This window comes from Sinohyriopsis cumingii, chromosome 2 (assembly GCF_028554795.1).
Source record: "Sinohyriopsis cumingii isolate HCF-2022 chromosome 2, ASM2855479v2, whole genome shotgun sequence".
In the NCBI taxonomy this organism is placed as follows: Eukaryota; Metazoa; Mollusca; class Bivalvia; order Unionida; family Unionidae; genus Sinohyriopsis; species Sinohyriopsis cumingii.
In genome coordinates this window covers 66694184-66711230 of record NC_142962.1, presented here as the reverse complement: position 1 = coordinate 66711230, position 17047 = coordinate 66694184, and the positions used below count along the sequence as shown (strand labels likewise).

Genomic DNA, 17047 nt, shown 5'->3' with positions numbered 1-17047 from the left:
ATTTAAATACCAAATGTAAAACGTTTTTTGCGGACAGCGTATTTTCTTTCAGAAGTGCATCCAGGAGTTTAATACCAACCATATTGTATTTTATTTTATAGGTGCATACAGGTGTTCAATACAATCAAAAGTATTTTTATTTCTCTCAGGATTGTATCTAGGTGTTTAATACCAACAATAGCGTATTTTCTTTCCGAGGTGCATCCAGGAGTTAAAAGAATACATTCACATAATAGCTCAAGATCTATCTCGAAAACATACTAATTAACGACAGTTATTTGCTAGTAACAATGTAAAACAATTAATCAAAATATTATGCTTAAATATAGATAAATATTTTTGTTTTGTTTTTGTAATGTAAAGTAGTCTGTCTATTCATCGTGACTGAATCATCATTTCTTGTCCTGTTTTTTTTTAAAGGCAGAGTAAATACTATTTAACTTTGTTTGAACAGTCACAACGGCACCCTTTCCCTAAAAGTGTTGGCTCGGTTCCTAAATAAGTTGCTGCTGTTAGCAGTCTGGAAAGCAGATAGCTTGTGTTTATTAGAGACCTTACAACGGAAAAAGTCTCTACACTCGTTCAAGAACATTCTGTATTTACTATAATATGTTATCTCGGGTCCATGAACTTGTACAGTAGCTACACTGGTTAAATTCTTTGTCATCTTGGTCACGTACTTTAGAAATGTTTAAGCCGGTGAACAAGAAGTGTTAAGCGAATGTTGATTTTGGCATTAAATGTAATCTTAAAGTTCTGGTATTTAGCATTCGAAGTTAAATCCCATTGCTGATTAAGCAATTTGCATAGTAGCAATAACTTGCCTACAGTTAAGTTACGAGTATTGTATTAGTCCTCGTCATTTCCTTGAGACAGAAGCAACTGCCAAGAAAAGATATGCTTGACAAATATCGAGACGGTAATTTAATTACTACCATCTGTCACACTCTTACAAAAGCTGTTTTAAGGAAACGGTTATTTAAACTGCGTTCAAACATATGCAGTTCAAATCGAGCAATACCTGATGAAATATAGAAATGAGGAAGTTGAAACCTTAGACATTGGTGCATATCAAACTATTGCCTAGCCATGTTTATGTATTTTATACCCATGTTTGGTTTGCTATAAATGTGTGATTAATGTTATGTAATTGAAGGTCATTCTATAGTTCTTATATTTCCGTTACCCAAGATAGATGGATTTTTTTCTCAAGTGTATGTGTAAGAGAGAGAGAGAGAGAGAGAGAGAGAGAGAGAGAAAGGATATCACCTTTCGGTAAGGAAGTCCTGACTTGTACATGTTCACTTATATAAAGAATGTAAGCCAAGTCTCTGGACTAATACATATAGTACATAGATTTTTGATAATTTCTCTTTCTCTTTCTTTTCTATATGGGGATATAAAGCTGAATAATGTTAATAAATGAAAAACAGATTGTTATGACTCTAGGCCTTAATCTCTCTTGCAGAATGAAGTTAAACTAAGATGTTTAGCAAAATCAATACACAATTTATTTCTGTACAATCCAAAGTAATTATTAGACACTTTCAGCATTGTGAATTAAATACCAAATAATTATAAATGTCCTATGACAAGTCCAAAAAGTATGGAATGTTCCGAATGAATTCAAGTAGTCTTGAATGTCCTGATGTACCACAATGATGCAATCTAGAATGTCTTTGAATGAATTAACAATAATTCCAATATAATGTGTTATCCCAAAGTCAATGAGCACTTAGAAATGCTAATGAATGATTTCAATAAATAAGTCCTGTCGAATACTATCTGATCACAACTGTAAATCTGATAAATGGATTCCACCTACTGATCTTAAAACAAGAATGACTTATTTGTTTATCAGATCTATATTTATACACACTTTCACTTGACTTATAACATACTATTGTGTAAAGAGTTCCAACAGAAAAAACCTAGACTAACTGTAAAAAAGACTGACTTGAACTCATGCTACTTAAACAAGTTTGTTACTAGAATGTTCTGACCTAATATCTTATGTCACATTTTATTTACTACTTACAATCATGGACATAAATTAGTCATGTAAGCATCATGTTTACAAATGACAATAATCTTAAAGAAAAGTTCAATCTACAACCACGGGCAAACGTTAAACACACACACACACACACACGCACACAATATATATATATATATATATATATATATATATATATATATATATATATATATATATATATATATATATATATATATATATATATATATATAGAGAGAGAGAGAGAGAGAGAGAGAGAGAGAGAGAGAGAGAGAGAGAGAGAGAGAGAGATCAGACAGAACGGAAAGTGCTTTCGCTGGATTCTATAGAAGAATGCTTGATTTCTTTCATAGGACTCCGGAATGATTGTAAATAGATTAATTACTAGGTCGTCATGCGAGTGTCAGGCACATACGAGTGCATTAAACACCGACTCAGCTGCATCATTTTTGGTGATGTGTGCTTAGTCGTAATGGAATATGGACTGGTGTGTGCAGGCAAGGCGATGGGTGCCTTTTACACACGGACATGGGTTCTAGAGTACGAATTAAAATATTCTCTAACCTGTGTGATATTAGTATTTGCCTCTCAAAGAGGCAACTTTATTGTTTTGTAAAGGAAAAACATTATTTCCAGAAGCCATTGACAATTCGCATTTAACTTTATCTACTTTGGTCTTTTGTTCTCAGAATAATTATGTGAAATTCAGAGGTTTAACACTTCTCTTTTAAATTCAAATGATACAAGCAATATATCTTTGTTACCATTTTTGTTTGTTTGAAGCAAAATTTGTACAAAAGTTCCACTTTTATACGCCCTATTAGAAAGGATGTGGTTAATTTATTGGTTCATAAATTTGAAATTTACTATTCATTTTGTTGGGATCTGCATATTAATTGGGTCCTATGAAGCTCTTATAATTTAATTTGATCGTTAGATACTAATGGCGCTTAATTTTAACTATCCTCATTGGAATACTGCGGGTGTATTTCAGATTTAGTCTTGTGTTTCAGTCGCGTCATATGTGGCTGCATCAAATTTCGATTGCAACATATACTTGATCCATTTTGAATAACTATTCATTCAGATCGTTGATTTCTATATAATTGATAGCGTGGTTATAATTAATGTAATTGGTTTCTATACGATTGATAGCGTGGTTATAATTAACAATATTGCTTTCTATGCCATTGATAGCGTGGTTATAAATAATATAATTGGTTTCTATACGATTGATAACGTGATTATAATTAATATAATTGATTCCTATACGATTTATAACGTGGACATACTTAATATATTTGGTTTATATATGATTAATAACGTGGTTATAATTAAAATCACTGGTTTCTATATGATTGACAACGTGGTTATAATCAATAATATTGGTTTCTGTATGATTGATAAAATGGTTATAATTAATATCATTGATTTTTATATTATTGATAACGTGGTTATGAATATTGTCACTGGTTTATATGTGATTGATAACGTGGTTATGAATATTGTCACTGGTTTATATGTGATTGATAACGTGGTTATAATTAATGTCATTGTTTTCTATATGATTGAGAAAGTTTCTATCATATGGCATTGAAAGTATTGAAATCAAGGAGTCGTCTGCAAATCTGCTAAGCATTACACTTCTATTGCCATAGAGACTTCAAATAAGAAAAATCTACCAGTACCCTGGTCACATTCATCAAGGATAAATAATTGGTATCTAGCTATAATTAGCAACAACAGAGGTCAAATAATTGTCTTTGTCTTTTTTTCAGAGTACAAAGGCAGTCAATTTGCACCCCAAGATGCATACCCAAATACGAAGATACTTGCTTACAGCGGTTACACAAGCATCTTGCCGCCTTCTCATTATTTCTGTGCATGCGTGGAACCCAGCCCAAGTAGCAGAAAATACGAAATATTCGTTCCCGAGTTGTATAAATCTTTTCATTTTGTACAACGACAGAATATGCAGACCAGAGGAACAACGTTGTACAGATATTTTCCTGATGAAGGTACTTCATGTTGCACAGAGTGACGACAGATTTTGACATACAGCGTTTATTTGCATTACAATGTTATATAAACCAGTTTGAAACTGTATTATTAATGTACGCAAGTTTTGACAAATAGCTAGATTCAGAATGGCTTATAAATCGATTGCAGTTAATATTCAAAGAATATGGACGAAAGTCACGTGAGGTGTATATTGTTTACTGAGACTAAACATTAATTTTGCACGTGCTATTCATACTGCATTGCTATATAGACGATATCACATTGTAGTGCATATATTTACTAATTGCCGCCATATGTTTCGCTCATCGACTAAAAATCTTCGATTGTTTTACTTTATCCTACATTCACTCAGTTTAAAGTTTATTATGTATAATCTTAACTAAAACATCATTAATTAAAATTAATTGATAAGGAAGCATTTTTAAGTAGGCACAAACACTTTTGGGGGAACACGTGTACAATTTATATTTTGATCCGCTCATCATTTGTTACTATATCAATGCATTTCTGCAGCTCTGTTTTGTTAATAAGAATTCACTTTATCGGATCTCACAAGCAATTAAAGTAGAATTATAGTCAGACACATTCTTTTCATAACAAAGGTTCGCTAAGTTCCGGAGATAACTGCAACCTTTTGAATACATCCGGAGTTTTCCAATTTATGTCCTGGGTCAGTAATCCATATTTCGAGGGCAGCATATGTAATCTCACATCCGGGGTCTCAGGAATCTTCTCTTCAGTAAGCAACCATCTTTCTCAGGTAAGTAGATTGCTCTTTATCGATTACGGTATTGATTTTTAAAACATTGACATCTACACTGTCTGTATCTGAACACGTGGTAAAGCGAAATATCTTTGTCTACAAAAACTAATCTCGATGTCTGACGTTTTCACAGATTTACTGTATTTTCTTCTTGTGAGCATAAGACGCCGATGAAGAAAGATTGTGGGTAAATACTTAGTTAAAGGTTGATAAATGATCAGTTCCATCTGATATCTATTTCTACAGTTTATGTTATTTATAATAACCGTTTATAATGTGAGTTGCCATTTTATCTTTTTTTTTCATGAGTAAAATAATGTAAGTGATATTAAAATTGAATCTACCAGTATATTTTTCGCCTATTCTCTCCCGTCTCTTCACAAAGATAATAGTAATAATACTATTTTGAATCTTTGTACATATTTCTTTCAATACATAAGAGATTGTAATACTGTTACTATTGATCTATACAGTCTGTTCATTAGAATGAGAAAAGGCCTTACGTTGGACCCAACTTCCGAAACGGTTCTTATTGTTATTTGGAGGAATCGTTATGAAAATAATACATTTTATATGCAAAGCTAGTACAATAACAGCCTCGCTTGGCGCTCAGCATCGAGGTTAGTGTTAGGACTGGTCTGCCTGGTGTTAGGATAATGTCACTAGATGGGACATCATGCTACATGTTTGCGGCGTGATGCCCCAGTGCTAGACATCACAATAAACTGTCACAATGCAGACATCGTAGCGATATGACTGAAAAATTGTTAAAGCTACGTTAAAAATCCAAATTACACACACACACACACACACACATAGTACAATAACAAGATGTGTAGCTCTGGCTGTATAGACTGATATATTAATCGTAAGGATTTAATATATGATATAATTTTACTATAGTCTGAAAACGGTAACATTATGAAGAGGTGCACAATGTATACCGGATAATGCTAGAAATAAAGGATTAAGGTTTAGTGTCTGTGTTAAATCGGATGACCTCCAACGCCAAATGATATTCATCGCTTGCCGCACAACAAAAATCCAATCTTACAAAAGATGATTTGATCCTATACCATAAGAGAGATACAATTTAATGTCCATTTCTTTTAATAGCTACGCTACGTGTCTTAACAATTTCTGAAAAGAAACACTCTCGTATTCTTTTGGCCAGAAGTTTTCTTGTTCTCACCTATAACCTATCCATTATCTCGAAAATCCATATAGGTCTAGGGATCGGGTGGATAAGTTGACACTTACCTGAGCTTTGTATATCCGTGATTCTCGGTATAATGCCATGTTTTTGGTACCTCCGTGTGTTTTGGCCCACCCCCACTCCCCAATCAAAAGCATGTGGATTTCTTTGTGCTTTCTGTTGTTCTTTTGCAAATAAAAGGACCTTGTCATCTGTGTCTACTCTCTAAAGGCTGTTGAAGCGAAGCTAACAAGGAGATAAAAGTAATTGAATTTCGAATGAAAATAAATTTTCCCTCGCAGATAGACGTAGAGCCCTGGACAGGCAAGATATGGAGACTGGCATTACGTCTACAGATGAATGGAGGGCTGAATGCTGATTACCTAGCTCCCGGAGAAACAATCCAGTATCTAAATAAACCAATTCCTATCTATTGGCGAGAACAAAGACAAGAAATTTCTCAAAATGCCATGAATTATTTTGATGCCAAGGTTTGTATGGCTTTAATGTACCAATTGTAAGAGAGATGGGGCGGGAGGAAATAGATTAGTGCAATAATGCTCCTTTGCTATCATAGAAATGCTTTTCTGAAGTATAAAATAAAGTTGTGGTTTTTAATCTTTGCACCTTTCTCGGCTGCTTAAATTAAAATCCCTACGTAAAAAGCCTTCGGATAATTACTTTGTACATATGTGGTACAAACAATAGTTGTGACTGTTGAAATCGGGGTGGTTTTTTCGGTCTTACCAAAGGTATTTGTTCTGAGCAGGGATTAATCTTACATAAATATAGTCTTGTTCATACGCAAAAACTTGAATGTTGGAACAAAGACGGCGGCTTCCTACCTGTTACTTATTTGCAGTATATAAGCTTTGAATAAATATGGCGACCCCTGTGTCAGCTACCTTGCTTCTCTGTAATCGAATATACACCTCCATTGCACGTTGGCCGGACAAATGATGTCACCAAACTATAACTATGGTGGCCCAAATGATAAAACAATGAAGAAAGTAAACGTGTTTCCTTTCATTCAAAGTACCAGCAAAACACCACCCTGCAGGTTAAAAAAAAAAGCCAACCAGGGTTCATCATGGATCTTTGGTGCCCTGTTTATATCATATTTTTTGCTTTATATCTAACCCCTGACGCCACACTGAAAGATAGAGTGCAGCTGAATATTTAGAACTTATCTGCATCAAGTGTTTTATGGAGCAGACATGTACATGGTTAGTAATCCTGAAAAATAGGAACTCACACTTTAAGTAAATTTGCTTTATTTATTTTAGGTGTTTCGGCTGATGCAGGTATCCTGTGGAGGTCTTATAGGGATGACAATTCTTGCTGTCATTGTCATGTTTGTCAGCGTCGTCGTCGTCGTCCTGTCTACCAGAACGAACAGAGTTAGCCCAGTTAATGACATCATCAACCTTTCTCATTCATGATCCATATTAACTTATAAAGAGTGTTCAGCATAACCATTTATAAACCATGAAGCATTTAATATGACCATGTAAAACTATAAGGTGTTCAATATGACCTTTATAAACTATGAAGTATTGAATATAACCATATGCAAACTTCAAGTATTCAATACGGCCGTGTATGAACTGTGAAGTGTTCAGTACGACCATGTATAAACCATGAAGTGGTTAACATACAAGTATATGAACTGTGAAGTTGTTAACATTACAATATATGAACTATGAAGTGTCAATTTTAACCGTATACAGACTATTAAAATTTGACTGTGATTTACAAAAATGAAATGTGATGAAGCATTCTAAACCGCTCTATGTTTTCGATACAAATTCCTAATGCTTCCACAATACATGGTACAAAAAAAACAACAACATAATTTACTTTATTTCATTCTGCATCAGGTGCCCCAATTTATCGTAAATTTGTTTTCAAAATGAATTTTTTATTTATAATAAACTATTTATCTTTCACTTTTCTCGCATCCAAGAAACAACAATAATCAAATTTGGAACCTATCAAAATAATTTTTAGTTGAAACATAATGTTGATTAATAAATACAACTAATAAATATAAAAGATCGTCAACAGATGACGACATTTTTCTGAAATTTAAAACTGCACTGGCTATGAAAAATTATAAATGTATTCAACATTAAATTGGGTCTCTGGTATTTGACTTATTGTCGTAACCTATGTCATCTTTATGTTGTATTGCCATGTCTTAGTATTGCCATGATTTTGTCACGTGACTGGTGAGACATTTGCCCGTTTTCTTTTGTTGGTGAATGTTTTTTGTTTTGTTGCATTACTTGCAACCGTTTTACATATATTACCTTTAATATTATTATTAAATTAGTACTGTATATTGTTATGATGTCACATGCTTTTTATAAGTTTTTTGCTGTCTTTCTTTGCTGCAAAGTTGTTTATGACAGCTTTTCTCTTTTGTTGCAAATGTATTTAAATATTCTTGCTGTGCGATTTGAATAATCTTCTGCTTGCTTTCATTGTTATGAAAATATTTAATGCAATTGTGGAACTATTTGTAGAAAATGTAAATATATTAGAAATGTTTATATTTCTAATTTCTAATGTATCAATAGGCTTTCGTACAACAAGAGAAAGGTAATAAGATGTTATGCATTTGTGTTCTTTTTTCTTATGTCTCTTCTTTTCTCTCTCTCTCCCTAATGGTGTCATTGTCCGTGTGAAAGGCAAAGGTACCAATAAATTGTATTTGCATCTTAGGTTTTTATGTACAATTATATTAATATTTGATACTGAATTGTCAGACATCCCTGCCAAGAGTATTTTTTCCAAATAGGTGTAAATTTGTTACCTGATGACTGATACAATTACTACTGCATCCATGAATTGTCAAAATTTTGGTAATAACTCCAAGAGGGGAGATGTCTTACATTTTCAAAACAAAAACAGCTTTCAATGTTTGTTTACAAGATACACATTTCCTACAAAAAGAAAATTATTATATAAAGTCAGTGGGGATATGAATCCTGTTTCAATTCAATCTAGTGGAGTAGTAGTTTTTCAACAAAATCTTGAATTTAAAATAAAGCAATTTACGAAAATACATAGAGGGAAATACGATTATTACAGATATGCAAATAGAAAATAAGAAAATAATGTTATTAAATACATATGATCCAAATAAAGACTCTCCTAATTGTTATCAAAAATTAAAAACTGACTTAAATTATTATTATGATAACTTAAAAATCGTAGGAATTTTTTTAAATATAGTTATGAATCAACAACATGATACACATATTTATGTCAGGTAGAACATCCCGAGATCATGAGAGAAACTGAAAGAGATCACAAATGAATTGGACTCATTGAAATATGGAAAGAAGTTCATGGAGAAAAGAAAAAATACACTTGGAGGGGTAGAAACAAAAGAACAAGGCTTGGTTTTATCCTGGTTTCTGCGAACTTGCTTATATAGATTGAAGCAGCAGATATTGTACCAGGGTACAGAACAGACCATTCTCTTTTAACTTTAGTGTATAAAATTGGGAATTTTAAGAAGGTCCAATTATTTTCGAAGTTCAATAATTCACTACTTAATGACAAGACATATATTGTAAATATAAAAGAATTAAAAACATTAGATTACAATATTTGTCTGATATTTATGTCCACAATGATGTCAGTGATATTTCAAGTATGAAATACAATTTAAGCTAAATAATCAAATTTTTTTAAGTCTCATATTTAAACTGTTACATGCATGTGTTCATATGTATGACATTATTCACATTGAAATATTTGACTTTTTACCATTATATTTATATTTGCAACGTTATATTATCAGCATTATCGATCAGCATATAGACAAGGTAATATATTTACGAAGCCATGGAGAGAGAGAGAGAGAGAGAGAGAGATTGCGTATTTAACAGTGTTGCCTTCGATAAGACACATTTGAGAGGGGATAATGTTGTTTTTCCCGTGAGCCAAATAAAATCACGCAAAAGCAGTTTATTCTATTTTAATCCTTCTAGAAAAGTATACATGAATGGGAATTCAAGTAATATTTTCTGCGATAGAATTATATGTTGCTGTGATGAGGACATCTTCAAAGCTAAACAAATCAAACATTTTCTTATATACTCTAAATTGTTTTCTAGTAATAGTAAAACTGCCTTGTTTTTACATTTACAATGGTCTGCATGAAATTCCGTGGATGTGATTAATTGCGATAGTCACCTAGGAGTTATTCGAAATGTCGTGCATGTATGTAGATGAGGATTTCTGTTCGTCTGAACCAAATGGCTATAAAGTAAACAAATTTCGTCATGTCTTCAAGGATTGCCGAACATGGGAGGCTGTTAATGTAATGGCTGAACGACCGTTTTTATCTGACACATACATACTTAAAAAAATCCATAAAGGAACAAAGAACCCAGTCACTAAATTTTTGAACGAAGCGATAAAACCATGGTGTTTGTAATTAATGTCTTTATTATGTATCTATCAGTATATGATATTAATAGATTTGTCTTTATTATTTTACACGCACGTATAGATTCATGTAAACAAAACGTTAAACAAAAATGTCAAATTTTTTCCCTTACTTCATTCAAACAGTTGCATTTTTGCTTCTAAAATATGTAAAAATTAACATATTTAAGAGTAATAAATTAACAAATACATGTTGTGTTTATTTCCTTTACCGACTTAAATGTTTTGTTTCGTACGTATACAAAAAAAAAATCGCAGGACAAAGCTGATATCAACCATGCATGCATACATACATACATACATACATACATACATACATATATGGTGTGTGAGAAAATTTGGCAGTAGCTTTTAATGCCATTGCCTTCTGATTAAACTCACTTACGCTTTTAATGCCATTGCAGTCTGATTAAACTGAAATATGCCTTTAATGCCATTGTTTAAATGCCATTGCCGTCTGATTAAACTGAAATATGCTTTTAATGCCATTGCAGTCTCATTAAGCTGAAATACACCTTTATAATCGTTGCATTCTGATTAAACTGAAATACACATTCAATGCCATTGCAGTCTGATTAAACTGAAATACGGTTTTAATGCCATTACAATCTGATTAAACTGAAATATGTTTTCAATGCCATTGCAGTCTGATTAAACTAAAGTATGCTTTTAATGCCATTCTAGTCTCATGAAACTGAAATACACTGTTTATGCCAATGCAGTCTCATTAAATGAAATACGCTTTCAATGCCATTGCAGTCTGATTAAATTGAAATATGCTTTTAATGCCATTGCAATCTGATTAAGCTGAAATACGCTCTTAATGCCATTGCAGGTTGATTGAACTGAAATATGCTTTCAATGCCGTTGCAGTCTATTTAAACTAAAATATGCTTTCAATGCCATTGCAGTCTGATTTCACTGAAATATGCTTTTAATGCCATTGCAGTCCCAATAAACTGAATTGTGTTCAATGCCATTGCCGTCCGATTAAACTGAAACATGCTTCTAATGTCATTGCAGTCTGATCAAACTGAAATACGCGTTTAATGTCATTGTCTTCTGATTAAACTCAATTACGCTTTTAATGCCACTGCAGTCCGATCAAACTGAAGCATGTCTTTAATGCCATTGCAGTCTGATTAAACTGAAAAACGCTTTCAGTGCCATTTCAGTCTGATTAAGCCGAAATAAGCTTTTAATGTCATTGCTGTATGATAAACTGAAATATGCTTTCAATGCCATTGCAGTCATAATAAACTGAAAGACGCTTTCAATGCCATTGCAGTCTTATTAAACTGAATTATGCTTTTATTGAAATTGCCGTCTGATAAAACTGAAATATGCTTTTAAAACATTGCAGGCTGATTTAACTGGGACATGATTTCAATGTCACTACAGTCTGATCATACTGAGATATGCTTTTAATGCCATTGCCGTCTGATTAAACTAAAATGTGCTTTCAATATCATTGCAGTCTGATTACACTGAAATATGCTTCTAATGCTATTGCCGTCTGATTAATCTGAAATATGCTTTAATGCCATTGCAGTCTGATTCAACTGAAATTCGTTTTTAATGCCATTGCAGTCTGATTAAACTGATATACGCTTTTACTGCCATTGCAATCTGATTAAACTGAAATACGCTTTTAATGATATTGCAAGCTGTTTAAACTGAAATGTTTTGAAAACCATTGCATTCTGATTTAACAGAAATATGCTTTTAACGCCATTGCAGTCTGATTAAACTAAAATATGCTTTTAATTCCATTACAGTCTCGTTAAACAGAAATACGCTGTTAATGCCAGTGCAGTCTCATTAAAATGAAATACGCTTTTAATATCATTGCCGTCTGATTAAACTAAAATGTACTTTTAATGACATTGCAGTCCGGTTAAAAAGAAATGTTTTCAATGCCATTGCAGTCCGATTAAACTGAAATATGCTTTTAATTTCATTGCCGTCTTATTAAATTGAAATATGCTTTCAATTCCATTGCAGCCTGATTAAATTGAAATACGCGTCTAATGCCATTGCAGGCTGATTAAACTGAATTACGCTTTTAATGCCATTGCTGTCTGATTAACTGAAATATGCTTTAATTGTCATTGCCGTCTGATTAAACTGAAATACGCTTTTAAAATTATTACCGTCTGATTAAACCAAAATATGCTTTTAATGCCATTGCAGTCTGATTAAACTGAAATATACTTTTAATGTCATTGCAGTCTCATTAAGCTGAATTACGCATTTAATGCCGTTGCAGTCTGATTAAACTAAAATACACTTCCAATGCCATTGCAGTCTGATTAAACTGAAATATGCTTTTAATGTCATTGCAGTCTCATTAAAAAGAAATACACGTGTAATGCCAATGCAGTCTCATTAAACTGAAATACGCTTTCAATGATATAGCAGTCTGATTAAACTGAAATACACTTTTAATGGCATTGCAGGCTGATTCAATTGAATTATGTATTCAATGCCATTGCTGTATTCTTAAACTAAAATATGCTTTCAATGCCATTGCAGTATGATTAAACTGAAATATGCTTTCGATGCCATTGTAGTCCGGTTAAACTGAAATGTGTTCAATGTCATTACAGTCCAATTAAACTGAAATATGCTTTTAATTCCATTGCCGTCTGAATAAACAGAAATATGTTTTCAATTCCATTGCAGTCTGATGAAACTGAAATACGCGTTTAATGCCACTATTGTCTGATTAAATTGCATTACCCTTTTAATGCCATTGCAGTCCGATTAAAATGAAATATGCTTTTAATGCCATCGCCGTCTGATTAAACTGAAATATGCTTTTAATGCCTTTGCAGCCTGATTAAACTGAAATACGCTTTCAATGCCATTGCAGTCTATTCATTCTGAAATACGCTTTTAATGACATTGCAGTCTCGTTGAACTGAAATACGCATTTAATGCCGCTGCATTCCGATTAAACTGAAATATGCTTTTAATGTCATTGCCATATGATTAAACTGAAATATGGTTTCAATTCCATTGATGTCTGATTAAACTGAAATACGCGTTTAATGCCACTGCCGTCTGATTAAACTGAATTATGCCTTTTTGCCATTGCCGTCTGATTAAACTGAGATATACTTTCAATGCCATTGCTGTGTGATTAAATTGAAATTCGTTTTCAATGCCATTGCTTTCTAATTATTCTGAAATACGCTTTCAATGGGAATGCAGTCTGATTAAACTGAAATATGCTTTTAATGTCATTGCAGTCTCATAAAACTGAAATACACATTTAATGCCGTTGCAGTCTGATTAAACTAAAATGCGCTTTCGAATGCCATTGCAGTCTGATTAATCCGAAATAGGCTTTTAATGCCATTGCAGACCATATTAAACTGAAATACGCTTTCAATGCAATTGCAGTCTGATTAAGCTGAAATACGCTTTTAATGTCGTTGCAGTTTATTTAAACTAAAATATGCTTTCAATGCCATTGCAGTCTAATTAAACTTAAATATTATTTCAATGCTATTGCAGTCTGATTTAACTGAAATATGCTTTTAATGTCATTGCATTCCGAATAAACTGAATTGTGTTAAATGCCATTGCAGTCCGATTAAACAGAAATATGCTTTTAATGTCATTGCCGTCTGATTAAACTGAAAAATGCTTTCAATGCCATAACAGTCTCAATAAACTGAAATACACGTTTAATGCCATTGCAGTCTTGTTAAACTGAAATATGCCTTTAATGCCATTTCCGTCTGATTAAACTGAAATATGGGTTGAATGCCAGTGCAGCCTATTAAACTGAAATATGCTTTCAATGCCAGTGCAGTCTTGTTAAATGAAAATATGCTTTCAATGCCATTGCCCTGATTACACTGAAATATGCTTTTAATGCCATTGCAGTCCGATTAAACTGAAATGTGTTCAATATCATTGCAGTCCGATTAAACTGAAATATGCTTTTAATTTCATTGCCGTCTGAGTAAACTGAAATATGATTTTAATTGCATTGCCTTCTGATTAAATTGAAATATGCTTTTAATATCATTGCAGTTTGATTAAACTGAAATATGCTTTTAATGCCATTGCCGTCTGATTAAACTGAAGTATGCTATTAATACCATTGCAAGCTGACTTAACTGGAATGTGCTTCCAATATCATTGCAATTTGATTAAACTGAATGTGCTTTTAATTTCATTGCCGTCTGTTTGAACTGAAATCAGTCTCATTAAACTGAAATACGCTTTTAATGCCATTGCAATCTGATTAAACTGAAATATGCTTTTAATACAATTGCCGTCTGATTATTCTGAAATACGCTTTAAATGATATTGCAGTCTGATTAAACTGAAATATTCCTTTAATGCCATTACCGTCTGATTAAACTGAAATAAGGGTTGATTGCCATTGCAGTCTTATTAAACTGAAATACGCTTTTAATGTCACCGCCGTCTGTTTAATCTGAAATATGCTTTCAATGCCATTGTAGTGTGATTAACTGAAATATGCTTTCGATGCCATTGTAGTCTGATTAAACTGAAATACGCGTTTAATTCCATTGCAGACTGATTAAACGGAAATATGTTTTCAATGCCATTGCAGTCTGATTAAACTGAAATATGCCTTTAATGCCATTGCCGTCTGATTAAACTGAAATATGCTTTTAATGCCATTGCAGTCTGATTAAACTGAAATATGTTTTAATGCCATTGCAGTCTGATTAAACTAAAATACGCTTTTAATGACATTGCAGGCTGATTAAACAGTTATACTGATAATGCCATTGCAGTCTGATTAAAATTAAGATATGTTTATAAGAAGTAGATCTTACGTACATCAATTAATTTTCATTTTCTGCAAACCCATATTTCCCGGTCCACTTGTTTTCATTAAAGAATGATAAAGCAATTCTTTGGTGTTACGTAGAGTTATCGTGAGAAACAATATGTTACGAATGCAGATTTTCACGTCCACAGCAGAGTATAACTTTGAATGGGTGTCTAAGATCTCCGTTAAGTCGGGTATTTTGACTTGAATTAGATTGAATGTTATTGATTACATGCTAGAACAGAGGTATCCTATATTAATGAAGCTGTACGATTCCCTAGCAACAAAGACAATCCAACTCGAAACATTTAGATCCACGTGTAATTATTTCTGTCTCAAGCACTTGTCTCATAATGGTGACAGGGTTGCAAAGTGTCATAATATTAATTTTTGCATCCTGTGTCTTGTTTTGCGAACATATGGTTTATAAGCAAGATAAGCGAAAACTCCATTTTTATTAAATAATTTGTCAATGGAACACATCGTTTATTCAAAAACATTAGAACAAATCTTTTAATTAGACCTGATGCAGACGGATTTTATCTTGGAGTAATCCGCATTATTAGAATTTAGCTGGCAAGTAGTGGAATAAAAGTTATGACAAACCAAAAGTTTTAAGATTATTGCCTTATTCTAATAAGCTTGAGTTCACTGATTGAAAGGGTTGGAGAATATTTTGGCATTCTTGTATCCTTTACCTAATAATACTACTATGACTTCTCCGGTGGCCTAGTGGTTAGAGCGTCCGCCTCAGATGCGGAAGGTCGTGGGTTTGAACCCCGGCTGAGTCATACCAAAGACTTACAAAAATGATACTAACATCTTCCTCGCTTGGCGCTCAGCATTAAGAGGTTAGTGTTAGGACTGGTCGGCCTGGTGTCAGGATAATGTGACTGGGTGGGGGACATACTGCTACATGTATGCGGCATGATGATCCAGTTCTAGACATCACTATAAACTGCCACACTGCAGACATCGTCGCGATATGACTGAAAAAGTGTTAAAGCTACGTTAAACACACGCACACACACACACACACACACACACACACCTAATAATACTATACTTGGGTCTGGTCGTGTTCTCTATCCGGTAATACGATACTTGGGTCTGGTCTTCTTCTTTATCCAGTAGTACGACACCCTTGCTCCTGGTCGTCTTCACTGACAAGTATTACGATACCCTTGGGCCTGGTCGTCTTCTCTATTCAGTAGTACGATAACCTTGGGCCTGGTCGTCTTCTCTATTCAGTAGTGGGTCATTATAAATAGGATTAAACTAACTCATAGCCCGGAATGCCCAAGTGACAAGTGCATGGCAGTTCGATGTAATTAGCATCAAACAAAATGATAGCCTGGAGTGCCAAAGACATGGCAGTTCAATATAATTAGGATTAAACAAACTCATAGCCCAGGTGCCCAAGTGACAAGGGCATGGCAGTTCAATGTTAATCAGATTAACACGATCATCGCCTGTAGTGCCAAGGACATGGCAGTTATGGCTGACAGCTGATGATGAAAAAAAAAATAAAGTCTACTTATGGATTATTGGTTTTCTAGTGCTCAGCTTCCTGGGGGTTAAACAAGTGTAATTCAATACATGCGTAGTCCAGCTTCTTGGGGGTTGAGTTCGCGTAGTTCATGTCATGCTATCTTCAGTGGCAATTTAATTCCTATATATTATTTTCAAGAATCTATGGAGAACAATAATCTGGATAGAGGCATTAAATGGCACCGGAATACTAATCGACTGATAGTATCACTT

The 17047-nt window shown here is 33.4% G+C and overlaps 1 protein-coding gene across 1 annotated transcript in view; it reads left to right on the top strand.

Moving 5' to 3' along the window:
* Positions 1-10560, top strand: part of LOC149805079 (platelet glycoprotein 4-like) — a 71412-nt gene extending 60852 nt beyond the window's left edge. Inside the window, exons 2-5 of the mRNA XM_089935820.1 lie at positions 3796-4035; positions 4642-4799; positions 6300-6488; positions 7284-10560. Coding sequence (XP_089791946.1) covers positions 3796-4035; positions 4642-4799; positions 6300-6488; positions 7284-7439 — 743 coding nt within the window. The 3' untranslated portion in view covers positions 7440-10560. The remainder of the gene's footprint in view (positions 1-3795; positions 4036-4641; positions 4800-6299; positions 6489-7283) is intronic.
* The last annotated feature ends 6487 nt before the right edge of the window (positions 10561-17047 follow it).